Here is a 26483-nt window from a genome sequence, read left to right as displayed (position 1 = left end):
TAACTTGTTGACATTACTTTGAATTTATAATAATCATAATTCTACTCTTGCTTTACCAACTCTGTAATGTTTGGAACTTTTTGCTCCAGAGTAAAGTTACTTATTAAGTAGAAAATGTTTGGGTAACAATGTTTTTTAAAATACAGATTTTGAAAGGGAATAGTGTTCAACAGCAATTCTATAATATTTCAAAGAAGTTAGACATGATGTTTTGATACCTTGATATTTATTCAATATTGAAATATTTAAATGTGTGTATTTTTTTAAATAGATTATCTTTCTCAAGGAATAGATCTTGCTGGAATAGAAGTAATAGAAAATGATCTACTTTTTGTTGCGAGAGCTCGACTTGAAGTGGAAAATCAAGCTAAGCGCCTCCTGGAGCAGGGTGTGGAGACTCAGGTAATACAAATAATGTCACTTTTTTAATGTGAAAAATGTGTCATAATACAGATGAACATTTGATTTTGTGTTGAAAAAAGTAATGTATATCCTTATTTTATCACTGAAGAACTATGTCTACAACTTGAATTGGAGAGTAGGGCATAAAATAAGTACAAGGAAAAATTTTTAAATATATATTTACTTAATTCTACTGAAAATGGATTCTAAGATTTCTAATGTAAAATGTATATAATATGAAATATATTTTAATATAATGTGTATATGTAGATAGATAGTTAACAGATGTTGCGTAGGCTTCCTTTGTCTAAGTCACTGGTACTCATTTAAGCTTTTCAGCAACCCAGTAAGGATGGTATTACTGCTATTTCCATTTTACAAATGGGGAAACTGAGAGCTTAAATAATTGGTCGAAGATCACACATCCAATAAATGATGTAGTCTGGCAAACATTAAGTACTCTAACCCCAGAACCTTGCACCCTGAATAATCACTGTGCCAGAATTTTTTTTTTAGAAATTGACTCGAGATTTCTCCTAAGATATCATTTTCCTGATGCTTAATTTTCTGAATTACAAGAAACCTAGAGGTGTTGATGTAGTAGAATCAACAAATTAGATATAAATCTCAGTTTTTCTACATTTGTATTGCACCCAGATATTTTCTCCATTTGTACTGGACCCAAATACCATTATTAGTATCCATTTTAAAATTCATATTCTTTAAACCAGGAATTTCATTTTGTGCATTTGTATTGGACAAAAACAGTTTTATAAATATTCAGTTCTTTAAGTAGTCTCTGAATCAGGAAGGTATTTATTTGACTTCCAGTTCTTAACTGTTGTAATTAAAAATAACTGAATGTCAGTTACTGTTTTGAATGAATTTTTAAAGTTGATTATCATATATATAATGAAAAGTGAACAAATTATAGACATACACGTAGAATGAAATATCGCAGTGTGAACACACCTGTGAAATTAAAACCCAGGTCAAGAAATAGGACGTTACCAGCATTCCTGGAGTCTCTTCACTCCCTCTCACAATCACTCCTCTCTTTCTTTCCCAAAGGTAGCTTTTATTCTAATGCTAGAGTTTAGTTTTATCTGCTGCCAATCATGTTTTAACTCGCAGTCTCACTGTGAAGATAAAATGCTTATACTGTTTAAAAATAAGATACTTGTCTACATCAAATAATAGAGGAAATTTTATTCTCAAAGAAATATTTAAGGAATTCCAAGTCAATTTTGAATTAACATGAATATTTCTATAGAAAATGGCTTTAGCCCAGCTCATTTAGTTGCAGGAAAGGAAACAAGTAACATTTCAGAAAGTGCAGCATCACAAGATTTTTGTATTTGTCTAATGTTCCTATTATCACTACATTAGAGATTTAAAACTTTATAAATACTGTTTAGTATTTTTTTACCTGTGAAGTTTTTATTGCTATGTATGTATGTATATGTATGCATATATCTTTAATTTATGCAATTCTTAATAATTTACTGTATTTTAGAGTCATGGAAATGAAAACTAATAATGGCAGAAAGGAGACAATATCACAGTTTGTAGAACTAAAATACTATTTTTAATAGAGATGGGGGATTTTAACACAAAGAAGTGGTTACTTTTAAAGGCTTATTTTTTATTGTATTCTCATATATTTAAAGTGGGAAAATATTTTCTAGGATAGTTGTGCCTAAGCAAACTTATTTTAGGTATGTTGCTATTTTGTGTACATTTTTTTAATATAAATTTATTTTATTTTATTTGGCTGTGTTGGGTCTTCGCTGCTGCGCGCAGGCTTTCTCTAGTGCGGCGAGTGGGGGCTGCTCTTCGTTGTGGTGTGTGGGCTTCTCATTGCAGTGGCTTCTCTTTTTGCGGAGCACGGGCTCTAGGTGCGCAGGTTTCAGTAGTTGTGGCACGCGTGCTCAGTAGTTGTGGCGCACAGGCTTAGGTGCTCCGCGGCAGGTGGGATCTTCCCAGATCAGGGATGGAACTTGTGTCCCCTGCATTGGCAGGCAGATTCTTAACCACTGCGCCACCAGGGAAGTTCCATGTGTACATTTTAATAGTTGTCAAATATGACTTTGCTTCAGTTTTTAACTCATAGTGAAATTAAACTGTTAAACTTTTAAGGAACGAATATTCCCTAAATATTGATAGTGTTGTTATATTTTCAGACTCTAAAGTTAGTCAAAAGATTATTTAAGTTGGTGACTGTTGTTGTTTAGCCAGTGGCCTGTATGTAATCTATGAAATTGTTAGAAAGGTAAAGAAGAAAAAAATCTAAAATATTGTGTGTCTACATGGGTAAGTGTGAAATGGTCTGCGTAGAACCAGGGAGCTTTAATTTTGTTGTATGTTTCAGGCTGGTTTAGAGTAAAGTAGATTCTGCTCAGTGGATGGGAATATTGTCTCTGTAAGGCTGCATATATTATCATAGTTTGTTGACATTAGCCATTAATATTTTCCAATTCCTTAGTCTCGTTAAATTCCATAGGTATAACGTAACCTTCTGAGTATAATTTGGCTTCCTCCATAATTTTCCAAAAGGGAGATTTGCCAATATTAACATTCTGGTTCACTTCACAATTTTAACAATATTTATCATGTGTAAATTGATATTCGTGTTTATAACATCATTTATTTCTGAATTTAGTCATGTGTGTCTGTCTCCCTCAGACCTGGGTACTCTGCGTTATTTTCACAAAGTCAGGTTTCTGGCTTTGCAGAGCTGAGGAGATTAAACCCTTATCAGTAATGATGTCCCTGAGATAATGTTCTTGGGAAGCAGGATGTTTTAGTGGAAAGAGCCTGTGTTTTGGAGCCTCTTTCCTTTTCCTCTTAGAAAGCAACAAGTCAGAGGTGTCATCCAGCTGTGTCAGCAGGCAGTTTGGGAATTAAGGATGAAACTAACCTTTACTGAATGCCTCCTCTCTGCCAGGATTTTGTGTTAGTCACTTTACATTTGTTATCTCAGTCACAGTGACAAATATGTGAGGAAGATATAATTATCCACTTTTTATAGTTAAGGAAACAAAGGCCTGGAAAGGTTAAGAAATTAGCTGTAGATTACTCAGCTAGCAAGCAGTAGAGTCATGGTCTGGAGTGCTTGCTACCCCCCTTTCTTCAATAGAACCAAGCAGTTTATTCTAATTTTGTTAAATAATTACATTTTAAATCATTTGACAATTTGTGAAGCAATTTATATTGAGAAAGGAATTTTTAAAGTGTTAAAATTTCTTTGGGAAGCTTCCATGTGATGACTAATCTTAACCAGTTCCTCAAAATTTTTATGTTTCTCTGGCCATCTTTCTTTTTTCCATTCTCTGAAATGACTGTTTTAGACTCTCCACTTTCCACTAACCTTACCCTCTCACCCCACATACCAACTAAGGCGGATGCCCTTAATTTCTGCTCTCACATCACCTGTACGCTGGATCCTGTTTTCTTATCTTGTTTATATTTCTGTCTCTCATATCTTCATCCTGTGTCTTTTACTTTGTTTCTTCTCATCAACATGTAAATATACACCTTTTATGCCACTCTCCCCTGTGTTCTCTATTTCTCAGTCTCACAAGCTTTCTTTTAGTTTTTCACATGCCCATTTTCCTTCCTCCTTTAGGGCTTTCATGTTCTTTTTATGCCTGGAATACTCTTTCCACTTCCCATTAAAACAGATGCTGGAGCTTATATCTATTTGCTTCTCGAAATATATTCTCCCATTTATAAGAAATAATTGAAATAGTTAAATATATTGTTAATATTTATTATATATATAGACTAAAACAGTAGCATTTTAATTTTGAAGTAATATTGCATTCATGAAATATTACACAGTTTCATAGTTTATAGGCTCATAACCTGAATAGAGATGTTCAGTACACAAGGAACTTTTGAAAAATTAACATGTCCTTACTTGAATTTAGTAATCAACTTCTGACATTAATTTGGTTTCTCAAAAATATTAGTGATCTTCTTTTACTGAGTATATAGTTGGGACCGTCATTTTCAATATCAATTAATTGTAAAACTTAAATTTACTAAAAGAAAATGAGTGTAATTTCTTTTTGTAGCATTCTTTTTCCAAAACCAAAAATTTTTAAATAAATGCAGATAACTTGTTTTTGATCATTACTGTTTTTTCCCTAGTTAATTGCTTAAATGTGCTGTATTCATTTGTAGGTTTTAATAGCTTTTGTAGCCTTACAAAGTCTCCACTACAGTTTTACAAAATTTATGTCTTGGAAGACATAAACTAAATAATTATTTAGATACTAAGGAACTGTTTTTTCTTCTTACAGTAGAAAATTATAAGTAAACTTCTGACTTCACAAAGCCTTATTAAGTTTATATGGAAAAGGTTTGTAGTGATACCACTGCTACTTTCTTTACACAATGTTTGGAAGGATTGATGACCCAGAGTTCATCTTCTGGTGAAGCATACCATTATCATCACATTAGAAAAACATTCGTCAATTCGACAGGCAGTGTTTGTCCCAAACATTGGGACCATCTGCAGCTCTTCCTTGATTCCTATTTCTCTTTTTTGCTGATCCTGAGAATCTTTCATTGAAAGAAGCCAGACAAAGAAAGAGAGAACCTTACAGTATTTTCAAGATCACAACAGACTCCATTACCTCAAGCTGTAACTAGCTTTCAAAAATAGGTGACAGAGATTTTGATCTGGATGAGTTCCTGCATCACCATAGATACCAGGCCCCCACAGTGAAATGATTACATTTTAATTAGAAAGATGGCTTTAACTTGTGAATTATAAGCTTTTCCAATAAACAAGTGCTGGGCTTTCTGGAGGTTCCAGGATGGAGGAAGATGATGTGCTTATATGTCTTTAAAAGTCAAGGAAGAGGGTCTTTCAGCTCTGTGCTGGACTGTAATTTCCCCTGTTGTAATTGTTGTCAGTACTGGGAGGCAAACATCCACGAACCTGCCTTTTCCCTAAGTCAGAAAGCCTCCTCTGTCAGGTCCACACAGAGTACAGGTGCTTATCAGTTGTCAGCTAAAAGTACCATGATAGCATGATCTAGACAGAGTCTCTCTAAGATGACAAAGTAGAATTGAAGTTCACTAAATAAATGTCTACATAGCATACAGGAAGTGATTATGATGTTATGAACCCTTTTTACTTTTGTAGTTAAAAATTCTGAATTGTTTTTAGCACAGAGAGGGTACCAATTCAAATGTGTTGTGTTGAAGATTTATGGAAGTTAAGCATTTTCTCAAACTTCAAAAGGGACTTCCTGGCTAAGTTGACTCTGTTGATTAGTTATGGTAGAGTTCAGCATGCAGCAAGTCTTTTGTGATCCTTTTCTTCTCTGTGTGCCCAACAAACACCAATAGTAGACTCAATATCAGTTGATTTGTCAAGCTGAATATCTGCTTTAAGAGGTCTAGCTTTCCTATTGTTAGCTGCTAGTTTTCCTGGCTGGTCTCATGAATTCTACAATAGATCTCATCATTTGAATCTACAGAAACTCCTTTTGTATATTTGTTCCCAGTGTTTTTGCATTTACTAAATATAAAGTTCCAGTAATTTTTCAACTCTTGTACGAAGCATTTTTCCTGACACGCAATAAATACTTTCAGGGGATGGGTGAGATGGGTGAAGGGGGCCAAAAGATACAAACTTCTAGTTATAAAATAAATAAGTCATGAGGATATAATGTACAGCATGGCAACTATAGTTAATAGTACTGTATTGTATGTTTGAAAGTTGCTAAGAGAATAGATCTTAAATGTGCTCACCACAAGAAAAAACATTTTTGTAGCAATGTGTGGTGAAAGATGTTAACTAGACTTATTGTGGTAGTCATTTAAAAATATATACAAATATCAAATCATTATGTTATATACCTGAAACTAATATAATGTTGTATGTAAATTATACCTCAATTAAAAAATATGTAAAGGGTGATTATAGTAAGAGCTCTTCAAGTTCCACAGATCTAAAGGTTTCATGTGTTGTCTTTATTTTACCAGCCTCAGTGGATAATTTGCCACCTGCCCCTCATCTGTTTGCTCTTATCACTGTTAGCTTTCCTTAGATTTTAAGCTGATCATCTAAATGTTTTCCCTAAAGCTTAATTAGTCTTGTTTAGCATGTGCTTACTATTTTTTTAATATTTTTTTGAGTGGGAATTAATTTGAACTGTTATTTAACATTCTAAATCAAGGATTGGCAAAAGTACAGTCTGTGGACTGTTTCTGTATGGCTCAAGTACTAATTGTTTTTACATTTTTATATGGTTGGGGGAAAAAAATCGAAAGAGCAGTATACAGCAGAGACCATATGTATACTATGTGGCCGCCAAAGCCTAAAATATTTGCTATCTTGCCCTTTAAGGACATTAAATGTGTGCTTTAAATGGTTGTATTTTCTTCATGGTGGGCGCTTTACCATTTTCCTTCCTTCCATCTTTTCTTCCTCCCAGCACCATCTCCTCTTTTGCAATATTTTAATTATCATATGGTGTTTCTCTGTGTTTTTGTTTTATGCCAAATGTAAAGTGGTAATATTTTTCTTGTTTCTATATTATACAGTCATGTTATTTTCTTTCCTCTTTTTAAAATTATTTTATTTTTGGCTGTGTTGGGTCTTCGTTGCTGCGCGCAGGCTTTCTCTACTTGTGGCAAGCGGGGGCTACTCTTCGTTGCAGTGCACGGGCTTCTCATTACGGTGGCTTCTCTTGTTGCAGAGCATGGGCTCTAGGCACGTGGGCTTCAGTAGTTGTGGCACACGGGCTTAGTAGTTGTGGCTCGTGGGCTCAGTAGTTGTGGCTTGTGGGCTCAGTAGTTGTGGCTCGCGGGCTCTAGAGCGCGGCTCAGTAGTTGTGGCACATGGGCTTAGTTGCTCCACGGCATGTGAGATCTTCCCGGACTAGGGCTCAAACCCGCGTCCCCTGCATTGGCAGGCGGATTCTTAACCACTGTGCCACCAGAGAAGCCCCAGTCATGTTATTTTCTTTTTCTTTGACATAGTCTCTTTCATGAACAATCCACAGTAACATTGGTTGCTTCGTTATTTTATTGCTATCTTGCAGTGTAGATTCACATCTAATTAACTGTCTGCTTTCAGCCTTAAGGTCTTTTGGTGTTATTGCTTTCCATAGTTTTTCAGGTCACTGAACTGTGAAAAATTTTTTCATCAACTGACTGAATTTCCATTGTATGTCATATAGAATTCTGTCACTACTCTTTGGTTAAAATTTGGTAATCACTCTTTAATCTATGTGTAAGTTGTTTTCCGTTTCTCAAAAATTCAGAACTTTTGTACTTGGTTAACTCTATTTTATTTTACTCAATTTAGATAATCTTATGTTGGCTTTTTATTAGAGTAGTAAATACTAAAATTTTTATTTTGTAGTTTGGAAAAAAATGAAGAACCAGGCAACCACTTTGCATCACTATGGATTAATTTGCATTGTCCATACTTTTATATAATTGGAGTCATACAGTGTGTTCTTTCTTGTGTGTGGCTCTATCCATTCAACATAGTTATTTTGAGATTGATTCATGTTCTGTATATTGGTAGTTTGGTCATATTTTTATTGGTAGTTAGCATTACATTATATTGAAGTACATTTATCTGTTCACTTGTTGACAGGCATTTGGGTTATTTCCAGTTTAGGGATACTGCAGACAAAGCTGCTATGAGCAGATACATGGCTTTGTCTCAGCATGTTTCCTTTTTCTTGAATAAATACCTAAGGCAAAGAATGGTTGGGTTTTTGCAAAGAATAATATGTTTACTTTTTATAGAGTCTGCTAGTTCCAAAGTGGTTCTGTCATTTCACATTCCCATATCAGTAGATTAGAATTTTTGTTCCTCTAGATCCTCACCAAAATTTGATGTTGTCAGTCTTTTAAATTTTAGCCGTTTTAATGGGGATATAGTAGATTCTCAGTGTAGTTTTAATTTGCCTTTTCTTGATTGCTTATGTGACCAACTTTTCAAATGCCTAATAGTGAAAGGTCTTTGCCTAACATTTAAAAACTTTATTGTCTTCTTATTGATTTGTAAGAATTCTTAATGTATTCTGGGTACCAGTCTTTTGTTACTAGTGTGAATTGTAAATATTTCCTCCCATCCTATGGCTTGCCTTTTTTTCTTTTAGCATTGCTATTGAGGTGTAATTTACATTTGTGCATTTAAGCATATAGTTTGATGAGTTTACTAAATTTATACATTTGTGCAACCATCTCACAACCCAGATTTTTTTTTAACTGCTATCACCACAAAACATTTCCCTCCTTCCTGTTTGCAGTCAGTTCTTCCTCCCACCCCCAAACCCAGGCAATCACTGATTTGCTTTCTGTCTATAGAGTTGCTGTTTTCTAAAAGTGTCATATAAATGGAACCGTGCAGTAGGTAATCTTACATATTTAGCTTCTTTCATTTAGCACAGTATTTTATTTAGGTTCATCTGTGTTGTTGCAAGTACAGATAGTCCTTTTTACTGCTGAGTAATGTTCCAGCCTATGGATCTACTCACTTTGTTTATGTCTTGATAGGTTGATGGACATTCAGTTGGTTACAGTTTTTGGCTATTAGGAATAATGCTGCCTTGTTTTCCCCCTTGAAATTGTCTTTTATTTTTATATTTTGGATCGTTTCTTGTTTCTTTTTAAAAATTTTTTAAAAATTGAAGTATAGTTGATTTATAATATATTGGTTTCAGGCATGCAACACAGTGATTCAATATTTTTATAGATTATACTCTATTTAAATGTATTGCAAAATAATGGCTATATTTCCCTGTTCTGTACAATGTATCTTTGTTGCTGTTTCTTGTTTCTTGATCAGTCCTGCTAGGCTTTTATTAACTTTATTAATTTTTTTCAAAAGACATCATCTTTTACGAAGAGCAAAATTTTTTAGTTTTGCTAAAGGCCGGTTTATCCATGTTTTCATATGCCTGTTATATAAGAAATTTTTGCCTACCCTAAAGTTGGAAAGCTTTCCTCCTATGTTTTCCTTTAGAAGTTTATAATTTTATGTTTTAAGTTTAATTTTTATGTACAGTGTAAGGTTCATTTTTTCCTCATAGACATATTCAGTTGTTCGAGCACCTTTTGTTGAAAAAGATTATTTTTTTCCTTCACTGAATTACTTCATTGTGAATTTGCATATATTTTGGCACCTTGAGAATAATTAATTCTCTGTCAGTTTTTCTCCTAATGGTTTTAATGTCTGTTGATGATTTTTGCCTAAATCTTTTTATTTTTTTCAACAGAGATTGTGAAAAAGTCATTTTCTATTTTTCTAATTAGTTTATATTTGCTAGCCGTGATTCTTATGTTAAGAAGAATTTTCACTCATTAATTAAGGATATTTGGTTACCCTGAACTGCAGTTCCTTTTTAAAATGATGGATAAATGTTTAAATTTTGCATTTTTTATTACCAATTTACAGAGTAATGAGTTTATATAAGTCACTACCCAAGGTAGCAAATGAGGCATACTTTTGTTCTCCTTTGTTTTTCTTTTTTAAAGTATTGTTATAGATTCATGTTTCCGTTCTTTTATTTTTAGAATTTTTTTTTTTTTTGGATGTGGACCATTTTTAAAGTCTTTACTGAATTTGTTACAATATTGCTTTTGTTTTATGTTTTGGTTTTTTGGCTGCGAGGCATGTGGGATCTTAGCTCCCTCACCAGGGATCGAACCCACACCCCCTGCATTGGAAGGCAAAGTCTTAATCATTGGACCACCAGGGAAGTCCCTCATGTATTTTTTTTTTTTTTTTGCAGTACATAGGCCTCTCACTGTTGTGGCCTCTCCCGTTGCGGAGCACGGGCGCCAGACGCGCAGGCTCAGTGGCCATGGCTCACGGGCCTAGCTGCTCCGCGGCATGTGGGATCTTCCCAGACCGGGGCACGAAGCCGTGTCCCTTGCATCGGCAGGCGGACTCTCAACCACTGCGCCACCAGGGAAACCCGCTCATGTATTTTTATATATTGTGTTTTAATCAGTTTGGTGCTGGATGCGACTGCTAGTGCTATAACAACAAGCTAGACCAACAGTGGCTTAAATAGATAGGGATTTGTCTGGATGTGGGTGGTGCTAATATTGTTTCAGCCTACTTCACAAGCATGCAGGTCTTTCTTTCCATTCTGCCTTCCTTAGTGTCCCCTTGCTTGTCACGTCATGGTCACAAGATAGCTGTCACACTGCAGACATTAATCCATGTTCACGGAGTGGAGATGGGGCAGTGCCAGCTGCCAGCCAAAAGGCAGCATTACAAAATCATTTTTCAATATTGCTCCAGTGGACCTATCCTTATGTCTCATTGACCAGATATGGGTCTCATGGTAACCCCAACTGTCAGGAGGACTATGAAAGCAAGTATCTGGAAAGAGGAACAGAACTGTAAACATTGGCTTAAGCTACTCAACAGTGTGCACTGTTGCAGTGCACACTGCCACCCCTGGAGAAAATTAGGATTTTAGTAATAAGAAAGAAGGAGGGAATGAATTTTAGGGAATACCTAATAATGCCTGCCATAAATATCTTTGGTAAAGCACAGAATGACTAGAATTATTATATTGCTTTATTTAAAGGTAAGCTATGGGCTTCCCTGGTGGCGTAATGGTTGAGAGTCCGCCTGCCGAGGCAGGGGATGCGGGTTCGTGCCCCAGTCCAGGGGGATCCCACATGCCACGGAGTGGCTGGGCCCGTGAGCCATGGCCGCTGAGCCTGCGCGTCCGGAACCTGTGCTCCGTAACGGGAGAGGCCACAACAGTGAGAGGCCTGCGTACCGCAAAAAAAAAAAAAAAAAGTAAGCTACATATATACATTTAAGTTAAAAATTTATATTGACAGAGTGAGATTTGGGTGCTTGAAACATTCATGTCTCATGATTACTTTTATTTTCCTATAAAATTCATTTTATTATTAAACACATTTTTAGTGTCCTTGAAATATTATCTGCTATTACCTTATAGGATGGGCATATTATTCTAAGTATTGGCATCATTTAAAAACTTTTACTTAATGCTAAACTGTAGATTCATATAGACTATGCTCTCCAGGTTCATTTTATAAAGAATTTGGAAGTTAAAAGAACCTTTTTCTGTATATTGATCATCTCTTTACCTTCTCCATTTTTTAGGCTCTTTGTGTTATTACTTCTTTTTTTTGTAGAACCTTCCTCTTCCAATACATGTTCACTTTCATTCTTTTGTCTCCTTCTTTTTCTTTTTCCTCTCATTTTCCCCGTGCCTTTTTATAGCTCTTCTTTTTTTCTGCTGCTTTTCAAAAAGGGCTAGAATAAAGGTGATTTTTGGTTGATAAGATCATACTGTGCTATTAAATGTTCTTCTTAGTTTCTTAATTTCATTTGGGTTTTGCACTGTTGACTGCTGATTGTTAACAGGTTCTGATATAATCTTATTAGGTTAGCTGAGAAGTACATATCAAGCATTAGTGGGCTCCATGCTATTGAATCAGAAAAGCCACTGGTAAGCTCTGGATCACAACCGAGGTAGCTAATATAATTCTTGCCTTTAAATTACGTTATTTAATGCGATTCTCTCTTCCTTCAGTACTTGTAATCTCCCATGGGGCTCCATTAAGTCTTCAGTGTTTTAGACATGTCATAGATTCAAAAAAAGTGTCCAGTGTATGTATCATGTTAGGGCACACAGTTACTATAAACTGCCTTAAATATTTTGGCCTATGATATACTTGTTATGTATAAGATGTTGTGAATTTATTAACACTATTCTGGAGAAATAAAATATTTGGATGTTAGAATTCCTCAGTTATTGTGCATGATTAAGGTGCTATGCTTTTTTTTTTTTTTTTTGCCGTATGCGGGCCTCTCACTGTTGTGGCCTCTCCCGTTTTGGAGCACAGGCTCCAGACGCGCAGGCTCAGCGGCCATGGCTCACGGGCCTAGCCGCTCCGTGGCATGTGGGATCTTCCCGGACCGGGGCACGAACCCGTGTCCCCTGCATGGGCAGGTGGACTCTCAACCACTGCGCCACCAGGGAAGCCCAAGGTGCTATGTTTTTTATTGTCTTAAATTTACCTGAAAGCTAGCCTAATTTTATTAAATACGTAGTCTTCGGAGGTAGTGGTTTAAAGAATTATCTTCTTTGTGATAAAAATTCTTAGATCTGTATCCTTTCTGTGCTATAAAAAAATAAAATAATAAGCTTTTATTTTTCCCCCCCAGCAGTAAGGATTGTCTATATAGTGGAAGTTACCTGTTCTTTGAATTTTTGCTTGAACTGACTTTGCATTTTTCTCACTATAACCTCTATGTTTTTCGGGAAGCCGGGTTGGGGACTTGTAGATCATTTCCATCTCCATCTCCCTCCCCACCTTTCTCCATCACTCCCCCCTTTTAATGTGATTTTGGGGGTACTTATTTTTTGTCTTATTTTAATTGAGTATGAAATGGATTATTAATCAAACCTTGAAGAAATACTGTAGTCCTGAAACCTCCTAATAACCAAAATAGCAGAATAGCAGCAGGAAATTTTATCTTCTTTTATTTGTCCTTTTCCTTCCCTTGGCTCATTGTATTCTTTTATATATGAAACCTAAAGAGAAAGAATTTAACTGCTAAAGAATTAGTTCATTAGGGGAAAATGTAAAATGTGATCATTAGTCTTTGTGATACAAGGATTATTTGATCCTTGCAGAGTGGCATCCTGGTCTTGAACATTTATGTGATTTTTGCATTTTGTTTCTAATTAAATCAAATTCTGTCACCTTTTCCATTTCTAATTTCAATTATATGAAGCTTTTAAAATCCTATCAGACTTTTGATTTAATACTGTATTTATGCTCACAGAGGTCATCTCTTATTAACTGTAGCTTAGTTAACGTGAGAACATTGCTTGCTATTTTATGGCACAATATTTACAGCAGTCTTGCTATCTCTCTGTTCCTTTAGCTGAGTGCCAGCTGTTGCTTTGGTTACAGTGTTCCTGTTTTTGTTTTTTTTTTTTTGCGGTACGCGGGCCTCTCACTGTTGTGGCCTCTCCCGTTGCGGAGCACAGGCTCCAGACACGCAGGCTCAGCGGCCATGGCTCACGGGCCCAGCCGCTCCGCAGCTTGTGGGATCTTCCCGGACCGGGGCATGAACCCGCATCCCCTGCATCAGCAGGCGGACTCTCAACCACTGTGCCACCAGGGAAGCCCAGTGTTCCTGTTTTGGCAAGCTTTTTAGGGATCCTAAACAACTGTGCCTCTTTTCTCACTGTACTCTTGTGCGGTTTTATTTTCCTCCCGTGTATGCTACAGAGTTGTTGAAAAAGAAAGAAAAAAATGACATCATCCATATTTGTTTCCAAAGCAAAAGAAATAATTTTAGTTTAAAAAGCAAATGGTTGTGCCATCTCCCGAAATGTTTTTGAAGACGTAGAAATCTGTCTTGATCTACTTATGAAGTAGATCTACTCTATTACCTGGTCTTTCATCTCATTTTATATTACAGTTTCTGAAGTTGGGAAATTTCATATATGGTTAAGTGATTTATTGAAGGTCACAATGACAATTTGTAGAAAAATTGCTCCTAGAATATTGACTCTCATTTAAAGAGAAGACATTGTCTAGAAGACATTGCTACATTTTCAGTAGTTTATCTCTTTCTAGAAAGTGTGGTCTTTTTCAAATGTGGTTATTTTGTTTTGAGATCTCTTACAAATACTTGCAAAACTGGTATATCTGGAGATTTAGAGATAAGTGGTGACAGGATGACCTGTTGCAGAGTATAGAATAGGGAGTGAAGGGGCCGAGGCCTAAAACTGGCCTGCCAGTATCCAGCTATGGGCCTGTCCTCTCGGTACCTTAGTTACCTAACTGTGAAATGAGCATTGTAATAGTTATTCTACTTATGTTCTGTTGACAAAAGAAAATTAATGGATATGAAGGCCATTTTAAGCATTACTATCTAGGGGAGAAGGCATCTCCATGTAGTATACTGTTTCCACAGATCAGGGTGGGACGTGGCAATGAATGCAGACCTCGCAAGGGCACAAAGTACCGAGAGTGGGTCTGGTTTTGTAAAGATGGGCGGTTGGGTAGGTGGTGTAAGGAAACAGAGAAGTCCTAGAGCTGATCCTGGAGCACTGAGAGAATAGGCCCACAAAGCAGGCAGTTCCAAGATGAGCAGTGAATTGAAGTGTTTGCATTGTACTTGCAAGGACTACCTGTGGGATGAGAAAGAGGATCCTGTTAAGGGCAATTTATGATTTTACTGATTTAAACTCTGCTAAAGTTGGGATTTGCAGCAGAGAATGGGGAGCCAGGTGAGTGAGGCAAGGAATTGATTAACTATTTGTCGCTGAATTAAAACCATTAAACTTCCCAGAGAACACAGTGGCCCAGGGTACTAGGAAAGAAGGAATTTCTTCATGGGCAGTTTTCAGGGAGACTTTAAACTTGAGGATATTGTATGCAAGCAAGATTGGCCAACCCGTTCATTTGTACAGAAACGTAACATAAGTACAGGTTTCCCGACACTGACCTGTACGTTGGTAGCAATCATGCTGAGGTTTTATCAGTTCTCATTAAAATTCAGAATAAATACAAGGTAGTGACTTACTCTGAGAACTTCCTCTCTATTTTTCTTGTTATTTAAATAACCTTCCTTTTATGAAGTGATGATAGCAGATAGTGAAGTTTTAAAAAATGTCCGTACTTATTAGCAAAGTAAAAAGATAGCATTTATTGGTCATTCTTACTTACTTTTAAACTTTATTTTACTGCTTAAAGAAAATCAGACTTTAATTGGTACTAACAGTTATTTGCAAGTAACCATTGTTATTTGGAAAAAGCATGAACTTTAAAAGCAAACATTTTAATGTTTGAATCCTTGCTCTGCCATTTATTCTTTGTTGTCTTGGAGCTTCGGCTAACTTCTCTATTCCTCAGTTTCCCTGTCTTTCAGTAGAGAACAGTACAACTATTTTGAATGTTTTGTTGGGGAGGATTAGACCTCACGTGTATCAAGCCCCTAAAGTAATGCCTGGTTCATAATAGGTCCTTACTGGATGACTACAGTAGAAAAATTAGGTTTATCACAGTTATCCAGATTCCTTGGCCTCATTCCTAAACCTGTCAAAGAAGATGAAATCCAAGCATATGTGTTTTTTAAATTGTGATAAAATACACATAACATGAAATTTACCACCTTCAGGGTTCATTAGTGTTAAGTACATTTACATTAATGCTCATCCAGTCTCCAGAAGTCTCTTCATCTCGCTGGACTGAAACTCTGTGTCCATTGAACAACAACTCCTATTCCTGTCTGTCCCTCGGCCCCTGGCAACCACTGTTCTACTTTCTGTCTGTGAATTTGTCTCCATATGTACAGTCTTCATATAAATAATATATAAATAATATTATCTTCATAAAATGTAATCACACAGTAATTTTTTGTGTGACTTTTTTTCACGTAGCATAATATGCTCAAAGTTCATCCATGTTGTAGCATGTGACAGGATTTCTTTCCTATTTAAGGCTGAGTAATATTTCATCTTATGAATACATATTTTCTTCATCCATTCAATGGATATTTGGGTTGCAAGCATATGTATTTTTTGTTTGTTTGTTTTGTTTTGTTTTGTTTTGCGGTACGCGGGCCTCTCACTGTTGTGGCCTCTCCCGTTGTGGAGCACAGGCTCCGGACGCGCAGACCCAGCAGCCATGGCTCACGCGCCCAGCCACCCCGCGGCATGTGGGATCTTCCCGGACCGGGGCACGAACCTGTGTCCCCTGCATCGGCAGGCGGACTCTCAACCACTGCGCCACCAGGGAAGCCCAAGCATATGTGTTTTTTTCCTGTTGCTCTTAACCCTCTGTATTGATTTCCTAGGGCTGCTATATCAAATTACCACAAACCAGGTAACTTAAAACAACAGAAATTTATTCTCTCATAGTTCTGGAGGTTAGAAATCCAAATTAAGGTGTTGGCAGGGTCAGTCTCCTTCTGAGGGCTCTAAGGAAGAATCATTCCTTGTGTTTTCCTAGCTTCTAGTGGCTCCAATCAGTGCTTGAAGTTCCATGGCTTGTTAACTGTGTCACTCCATTCTCTGTCTCTTGTCAAGAGACCTTTTTCACTGTGTGTGTCTCTGAGTGTGTTATTCTCTCATAAGGACATCAGTCATTGGATTTAGAGCTCACCATAATCCAGTATGACCTCATCTCAACTGTCTACACATGCATGTAAATAAACTAATGTTACATGAACTCTATATAAGAATTGAAAAAGAGGCAGTGCTTACATGATTATTTTATAAAGCCAGTATAAAGTTGAAATCAAGATAAGGATATCATGGGGAAGAAAATTTAATAGCTATCTTTCTTGAAAATTGATGCAAAAAACAAACTATTAGCAAATGTAAGTCAGGGATATCTAAAAAGGGTAATTTATCATGACCAAGATGGCTTTTGTTTAGAAGTGTAATGTAATTTCTTCAGTAAAGGAAAAAAATTGATGATCTCAATACATACAAAGAGAGAAAGCATTTAATAAAGTTCAGCATCAATCTGTGTGTAAAAATACTCTTAGCAGACCAAGAATAGAACTTCATTAATCCATTTTTATCACTTTTACTCAGCAGATTACTGACTCTCCTAACCAGGGTTATAAGAAAAAGCAATAAGGACTTCCCTGGTGGCGCAGTGGTTGAGAGTCTGCCTGCCGATGCAGGGGATACAGGTTTGTGCCCTGGTCCGGGAAGATCCCACATGCCGCGGAGCGGCTGGGCCTGTGAGCCATGGCCGCTGAGCCTGTGCGTCCGGAGCCTGTGCTTCACAACAGGAGAGGCCACAACAGTGAGAGGCCCGCGTACAGCAAAAAAAAAAAAAAGGCAATAAAATGTAGAAGGACTAGAAAGGAAAAAAATAAAGATTATTCAGAGATAACATGATCTTATGTATAGCAAATCCAAAACAATCTACAAATAAAGTAATTAATGACTGAGTTTTGAAAGTTTGGTAAAATTCCATTTAGAAAAATCAGTGGTGTTTTTAATATAATAGCAACAGATAAACAGAAAAATTTTAAATTACTATTTATAATATCAAAAAACATCAAATGTGTAGGAATAATAAAAATCAAAGATATGTAAAATCCCTTTACAGAAACTATAATAATATTAAGAGGAATTAAAGGAGACCTGAATAAATGAAGAGAGATAATATATTTATGGATTGGAGAGCTCAATATTACAAAGATTTCCATTTTTTCTAATTTTATCTGTAGACTTAGTGCAAACCCATAGTTCCACAGGCCTTTTTGTTTTAAATGGAAATTGTCAAGCCTGTTATAAAATTTATATGGATGTACCATGAACCAAGAGTAGCCTATATCAAATTGATAAGAACAGAGGCAGAGGACTATCAAAACTTACTTTAAGGCTACAATAATTTACATAGGTGAATTAGTGTAAGGACAGAGAAATGGCACAGAATTGATGGTCCAGAAACAAAAACACATAAATGGAAACTTGACTTATTGCAGAGGTAACCCTTGAGATTGAGGAGAGAAAGATTATCATTTGCTTCTTTGTTTTCTCAAATAAATTGTGCTGGGTCAATCGGATATTCATACAGAAAAACACTCATCTTGGCTCTTGTCTCACATTATGCAGAAGCTAATTCCAGTTGGATTGTATATCTAAATGTGAAGGGTAAACCGATAGAGGTTCTGGAGGATAACTTCATGAAAGAAAGATATTTTCATGATTGAAAGACATCTTCATGAATGTGGGATGGGACAAAAAATTTTTTTCAAACAGGATACTGAAAGTGATAACCATGGAGAATAAGGTCAATAAAATGGCCTGCATTCAAATTAGGAACTTCTCTGCCTTAAAAGACTTCTTAAGAGTGGGAGAACATATTTGCAGTATATACAGTCATCAAAGTGATTATACCCAGAATATATGAACAACTTGTACAAATATGTAAAGGACAAAAAAAAAAAAAGAAAAATAGACAAGACAGATGAATATGCACTTCACAAAAGAATATATCCAAATGGGTAATTAACAAGCAAAAAGGGATAACTCCTTAGCCATCATGGAAATGTAAATTAAAACAATATAAAAAAAAAACAATAGTGCTCACTCAAAAGTACAGATAAAATGAAAGAGTATGATAATTCTAAATTTTGGCAGGATTGGGGAGCACATATTTCTGGTCAGGGTATAAGTTGGTACAATCACTTTGGAAAATTGGCCGTTTCTACAAATACTAAGCATACAAATACCATATGATCCAGCAATTCTACTCTTATCCAACAGAAGTGCATATATATACGTTCACTAAAAGCTGTGCGCTAGAATGTTCATGGTGGCATTATTTAAAATACCTAAAAAATGGAAATAATGCAAATGTATGTTAACAGAAGGATGGATACATAAACCAAAGTAAATTTCCACTCTGGAATACTCCACAGTGGTGAAAACGACACCTGCTACATACAACAACATGGATGAATTTTACAAATAAGATATTGACTAAAAGGAGCCAGACACAAAATAATACTTTATGGTTCTATTTATGTAAAATTCAAAAACAGGTAAAACTAAAGAATGGTGTTAGAAATTATGATAGTGATAATATTTGGAAAGATGCAGTTGGGGAAGCCACAAAAGATTCAGAGGTTCTGCTAATATTTGGTTTTGTGGTCTAGGTGGTAGTTATAGAGGCTTGTTCACTTTGTGATATTTCATAAAGCTATGCCTACATAATGTGCACATTCCTCTGTATGTTAAAGAATTTAATTTAAAATTATCATTTTTGTAGTTTCCCAACTAAAAAATGATAAGTTTATATTAAACTATGAATATAAATAACTGGCATTAATAGAAAAAGTGGTCATGTTAATTAGAAAGCTTAAAATTACATCTAGAATTTTTATAAGTAGTTTAAATTGTAGTTATTATAAATATTATGTTAGATTTTTTTTATTGAAGTATAGTTGACATGTAATATTATGTTTCAGGTGTACAACATAATGTTTTGACAATCAGATACATTACTAAATGATCATCACAATAGGTCTTGTTACCATCTCTCACCATGCAAAGTTATTACTGTATTATCGACTGTATTTCCTATGGTATACATTGCATCCTTATGACTTACTTATTTTGTAAGTGGAATTTTGTAACTCTTTATCCCTTTCACCTATTTCACCCAACCCCTCAATCCCACTCCCCTCTGGCAACCACCAGTTTGCTCTGTGAGTCTGTTTGTCTTTTGTTTGGCTTGTTCATTTGTTTTGTTTTTTAGATGCCACATATACATGAGATCATACAGTTTTTGTCTTTTTCTCTCTGACTTATTTCACTCAGCATAAACCCTCTGGGTCCATCCATGTTGTCACAAATGGCAAGATTTCATTCTTTTTTATGGTTGAGTAATGTTCCATTGTATATACCACATTTTTTTAATCCATTAATCTATTGATGACAGTTAGGTTTCTTCCATATCTTGTGTGTTGTAAATAATGCTTCACTGAACATAGGGGCACATATATCTTTTTGAATTAGTGTTTTTGTACTCTTTGGGTAAATACCCAAAAGTGGAATTGCTGGATTGTATGGTATTATTTTTAATTTTTTGAGAAACCTCCATAGTGTTTTCCACAGTAGCTGTACCAATTTACATTCACACCAACAGTGCATGAGGGTTCCCTTTTTTCCATATCCTTGCCAACACTTATTTGTTGTCTTTTTGTTGATAGCCATTCTGATATTGGATGCTTCTTTAATAATGCACTGTACATGTTACTGTTTTGAAAGTTTTTGGTAGTCAATAATTTTTGGAGTAGAAACATACAAAGCTGCTCCATTTTAGCTAGATCTTTCAAGTAAAATATGACTTTAAGTGTTTTCAGTTAACATACACATATAACTTCCAGCGTACATTCACTGTAAGCTATTGAAGTTACAGAATTATTGTTAAGTTACTGAAACCCTGTATGTTGAGAAGCTGTGCTTTTCAGATCCTTTGAGGATAATAAAGGCAATAAATACAATTTTACACTCTGTGTCTATATTCTAGTATTATAAGGTGAAGATATTATTTGAAATTGCTCAGGTAATGCTTTCTTAGATTATATAGACATTTGAATAGTGATAGGGGAAATTTCTTTACAGCTGCCTAATTTTGATTTTTGATATCTACTAAAAAGTGAAAAAAAAATCACTATGAATGGAATGGAACTAACAACAACCAAAGTGCTATACCCCATATTTTCAGTTAATAATTTTGTATGAAATAGCTTATTTTCTCCCCTTTTCTTTGTTAGTACATTGATACAGAATTGACAGTATATATTAGAATAAAATTCTATTATAATAATACAAGTTAAAATTTTTTCATTAAAACATATTTTAATATGAAACAATGTTCATTTGCTTCTCTTTCTTGTTTAATATTAAAAATGTCTAAAATGGGTATCAGTATTCACCAACCATGTTTCCTGATATCGTCTTTAAGTGGATTCTGCTCTGCCTCTGTGTGTGTGTGTGTATCTGAGGCATGTACTGTTACTAACACCAATAGATTTCAGAAATAATATTTTGTGTTTTTTATAAACTTAACAGTCAAGAAAATGTTAATGAAATAATCTAACTTTTTAACTATGTACCTTTAATAATAGACACTGAATCATAAATGAAAGAGGAATTTCAGCTATTTGGGCCTGGATATATATGTTGGTGTACAAGATCTGCCTTGTTAATTCAGTCATTTACTTAGTGACACATCCAGCAACCTATTTATATCACTGTGGACTTAATCTACTCATAGATGGTATTTCTACTCCCCACCTCATTGCTTACCTCTCTCTGCTTCAGTCACTCTGCTCCAGCCACCATTATGACCTAATTGCTGTTTTCACTAGCTACCAAGCACATTACTACCTCTGCACTTTCACTGATACCTCTGCCCAGATCTGTATTTCCCCGTATCCTCCATAGATTTCATTATATGTAGGTCTCCATTTAAATAACACCCTGAGATGCGTTCTCTGACTCTTCCCTCCATAATAATCCACATCATTCTCTGTTCTTATTCCCTTCCTCCTCCTTTATAGCATTTACACTACCTGATATTCTCTTACGTTTACCTTTTAAACATTTCTTAGTAAATACAAGATCCATGCGGGCAGAGACTCAATTGGTTTTATTTACTACTGTATTTCCAGCACATAGAAGCAAGATAGACCCATAGTAAGCACTCTATAGATATTTATAGTTACAGTGAATGAAGGAAGGAAGGAAATATAATGAATAATAGTATCAGTCTGCATAGCGCAGCCGTTAGCTGACTCTGCAGAATTCATTTATTTATTCTCTAAACAAATACAGGGTTGTTGTTAGTTCCAGCATGGCTCTCTTCGTAGGGATTGGGAGTAAATTTTAAGTAAGCCCTAATAATATAACAGATTTTAAATTTTGTTATTATCCTTTAAAGGAGGAGGGAAAGGGAAAGGGAGGAAATCATACACATGGTATTTAACTTTGTCTTTTAGGAAATAAATAATGACTAAAAATGATATTTGTTCCAAATGCATTGTCTTTGTTCTTGTCTGTAATAATTTTAAAATATTGTAGTAACTGCTCAAGTACCACTTGTAGAGTTATGTTGTTTGTGTTTATTTTCCTATTTATATCTATTCCCAACTCACCCCACTACCACCTTTTTAAAGAATCCAACCCAGGTCGGAACAGCTCTTCAGGTTTTCCATAATCTTGGAACTTTGAAGGATACTATTACCAGTGTCGTGGATGGATATTGTGCTGCTATAGAAGAAAATATCCACAGTGCATTAGACATCAAAGTTTTGACTCAGCCTTCCCAGTCAGCTGTGAGAGGTATGGATGTGGTTTATCTTTAGCTTCTTTATTTATTTATAACTGAAAAGTCCTTTGAATAGTATGTGAAGCATTCAAGTTTCAAAGTAATCTAATGACTCATTTTTTAGTAGACAGAAAATGAGAGAAGAAATTATGTTTTAGAATTTATTTATAACTTTTTTTTGTCTAATCAGTGAGTTGAACTGGCCAATTGGTATATTCAGAACTTCTAGATAAAATCTGTAAACTATGGCTTCATTTAGTTCAGAGGAAACAGATGCAAGAAAAAAAAAGGAACATATTTTTCTTTCTGAAATCCTTATCCTCACATGTACTTCTTATTGAGGCAGAAAATATTTTTTAAGGAAATACAGTCTCTACTTTATCTTTCTGGGCTTTTGTATAATTCTCATACTCAGGAGCAGTAATGGGTAAATGTGGAGACAGAAGCTGATAAAAGCTTTGGGAACATTACAACTATAGCACAATCTAAAGAAAACCAGAAACAGGTAGATTCAAGGTAGCAGTCCCAACCCTTTTCCTGCCAAAAGATACCCGATGATGACATTCACATACATAACACACTTCATAGACATGAAAGACTACATGTTCTGTGTACCTCTCATTTTTCTAAGCAACACCAACTCTGCATTTCTCTCCTTAAAATCTTTCCTCTCTCCTGTTAATACGGATGGACTGTACTTGCTCCTAGCAGAGACCAAGTACTCTGCTTTTGCATTAGATCCCATCACTCAAAGGCGTTGCTTTCACAGATCCCCTCTCTCTACCACATCATCAGTTTTTCCTTTATTATGTCTCTTTCCCATCACATACAATCGTGCTATTGTATCTTCTTCTGCTTAAAGACAGTCAAACAAATCTATCTTGACTCAATTTCTTTCTTCACTTTTACCACCTTATTTTATTTAGACTATAGAAAAATTACCCAAAGTGTTGTCTATACTGCTTGCCTCCAGTTTTTCTCTTCTCATTTTCTATTGAACAACAACCATTGAGTTGTCCTTAAGAATAAATAATACATGTAAAATTAATAACAGTTCTTGATATAGGGCTAATACTAAAAAATATTTGCATTGATTATTATTTTTATGTTTGCTATATAAACATAACCTTAAATAATACAGAATATATGTCCCTCATAAATAATTTGCACTAGATAAAAAGAGATAAAAGAATCTTAGATCTTAAAGGGATTTTTAAAGGTTAACCCTAGCCTCTGAATAGGTCTGTATTAAGACCATCCCAGAAGCAGAGCTTTGAAAAGAAATTGCCAGAGGAGATTTTACTCTCAGCTTTTCCCAGCAATTATTCTCAAAAAGTTTGATCTAATGTTTAAATTTCCAGAGGCAGTTTAATCTCATTCCCTCTTGTGTTGTCAAGAATAGGAAAAAAATGAAAGCAATTATTCACATCCTGTCAGTGCTAATGTATGCTCCCTTTTTCTGAAAGAATAAAGAGTTTAAAAGCCTTATTATCATCTGTTGAGGAGTGGATACCATGATTTAATGTAGAAACCCTACTCTTTATTATTTTTTAAAAGAATAATCATTGCTATTTTTATTTTTTAAAATGTTACATTGGCAGGATTAATGTTAATTGCCTGATCTTGTTGGTTATATTGAGATAATGTAGTAGAATGTCATTTTTGTTGGAAATACACATTAAAGCCTTCAGGGGTGATGGGGCCTCATGTCAGTAACTTATTCCCAAATGATTCAGGGAAAAATATTTTTTACTATACTTCACAATTTTCTATACGTGTAAGATTGTTTCAAATCTTACAAAATAAATAACATTATTATAATTATACAGGAACACGTTACCCAAAATGTATCTAAAAGTTTATAAATCACTAAGGAAAATATAAATAACTCAATTGAAAAAAATAAAGGATATGAATAGGCAGATCACAGAAGAACATATCCAGTAAACATGAAAAGATGTTCAGCCTCTTTTTAGAGGATATGAACTAGTTATTAGGGAAAAACAAATGATGCAAGATCCTATTTATCAGTCGTGAGACTGGCAAAATCTAAATCTAAAACAGAACTAAATGTTGGATGAGGGCAGAAACTCTTATACTCTGACTGTAGGAGAATAAAATGTTTCAAACATTTTATTCAGTTTTATCAAACTGCTCACTGAGATTAAAAATGGGTATACCTTATAATCTTATAATTTCTCTTTTAAGAGTAAACCCTAGAGAAACTCTGGCACATATGTATAAGAATTTTTATTACTATTATTTATAATAGCTAAACACTGAAAACAGTCTTTCCTTCATTGGAAAAATGAATAAACTTGCTTATTTTTTAAGTAGACTACTATACAATATTTAAATTTATAAATTTTATCAGTATAGATAATTCTCAGCTCCCTTACATGAAAAAGCAAGTTGCAAAAAGATACAGTATGATATTGTATTTAAAGCCTGAGAACATGACAGATGGTGCTATGTATTGCTTTACATACATGCAGATGTAATGAATGTATAAATATATGCCTTCTAATAATAATCATTAATTTCAAAATAACATGAGCTCTGGGGAGAGAACAAGGAAAATGAGACCAGGAACGAAGAGGTATATTTAGGGACCTTCACTTTATTCATTCATCCTTTTTAAAAATTTTATTTTTTAAGACTGTTTTTTAGAGTATTTTTATGTTCACAGCACAATTAAGAGGAAGGTACTGAGATTTCCCATATACCCTCACCCCCACGCGTGCACAGCCTCTCTCATGATCAGCATCCCCCAGCAGAGTAATACATTTGTTACAGTTGGTGAACCTGCATTGACATGTCATAACCACCCAAAGTCCATAGCTTACAGTAGGGTTACTCTTAGGTTTCTGCATCTGTGAGTTTGGACGAATTTATAATGAATGACGTATTTCCATCATTATAATATCAAACAGTATTTTCATGGCCCTAAAAATCCTCTATGCTTTGCTTATTCATCTCCACACTCCCAGCCCTGTCAACCACTGATCTTTTTATTGTCTCCATAGTTTTACCTTTTTTAGAATGTTATATAGTTGGAATTCTACATCATGTAGCCTTTGCAGATTGGCTTCTTTCACTTAGTAATAAGCATTTAAGTTTCCTCCATTTCTTTTTTTTTTTTTTGTGGTACGCGGGCCTCTCACTGTTGTGGCCTCTCCCGTTGCGGAGCACAGGCTCTGGACGCAGAGGCACAGCAGCCATGGCTCACGGGCCTAGCCGCTCCGCGGCATGTGGGATCTTCCCAGACCGGGGCACGAACCCGTGTCCCCTGCATCGGCAGGCGGACTCCCAGCCACTGCGCCACCAGGGAAGCCCTCCTCCATTTCTTTTCATGGCTTGATAGCTCTGTTTTTTTCAGTATTGAATAATATTCCATTGTGTGGATGTACTACAGTTCATTTATCCATCCACCTAGTGAAACATCCTGGTTGCTGTTAAGTTTAGGCAATTATGAACAAAAGCTGCTGTAAACATCTTTGTGTAGGTTTTTGTGTGGACATAAGTTTTCAGCTCCTTAGGGTAAATACCAAAGAGCACAATTGCTGCATTGTACGGTAAGAGTATGCTTAGTATTGTGAGAAACCACCAAACTGTCTTCCAAACTAGCTTGACCATTTTGTGTTCATGCCGTCAGTGAATGAGGGTTTCTGTTGCTCCCTATCCTCACCAGCATTTGGTGTTATCACTGTTCCAGATTTTGGCCATCTAATAGATATGTTATGGTATCTCAGTGTTGTTTTAATTTTCATTTCCCTGATGCTGTATGATATGGATCATCTTCTCCTATGCTTATTTGCCATCTGTACATCTTCTTTGGTGAGGGAGGTGTCTGTTAAGGTATTTGGCCCATTTTTTAATTGGGGGTGTTTCTTACTGTTGTAAGAATTTTTATTTTGGGTAGCAGTTTTTTCAGATGTGTCTTTTGCAAATATCTTTTTTTCCAAGTCTAAGGATTGTCTTCTAATTCTCTTATTTGTCTCTTCCAGAATAGAAGTTTTTAATTTTAATGAGGTCCAGCTTATCAGTTATTTCTTTCATAGAACATGTCTTTGGTATTGTATCTAAAAAGTCATTGCCATACCCAAAGTCATCTGGGTCTTCTCCTTTGTTATCTCCTATGAGTGTTACAGTTTTGCACTTTACTTTTAGGTCTGTGATCCATTTTGAGTTAATTTTGGTGAAATATGTGAGATCTATGTCTA

The 26483-nt window shown here is 35.3% G+C and overlaps 1 protein-coding gene across 1 annotated transcript in view; it reads left to right on the top strand.

Moving 5' to 3' along the window:
* Positions 1 to 26483, top strand: part of COG5 (component of oligomeric golgi complex 5) — a 285669-nt gene that overhangs the window by 133271 nt on the left and 125915 nt on the right. Inside the window, exons 7-8 of the mRNA XM_082661812.1 lie at positions 272 to 402; positions 22109 to 22274. Coding sequence (XP_082517938.1) covers positions 272 to 402; positions 22109 to 22274 — 297 coding nt within the window. The remainder of the gene's footprint in view (positions 1 to 271; positions 403 to 22108; positions 22275 to 26483) is intronic.

The sequence above is a fragment of the Grampus griseus genome (genome assembly GCF_964374135.1).
Source record: "Grampus griseus genome assembly, chromosome: 9".
Taxonomy (NCBI): domain Eukaryota; kingdom Metazoa; phylum Chordata; class Mammalia; order Artiodactyla; family Delphinidae; genus Grampus; species Grampus griseus.
Note: the sequence above shows the minus strand (reverse complement) of the source record. Positions and strands in the feature narration are given on the sequence as shown.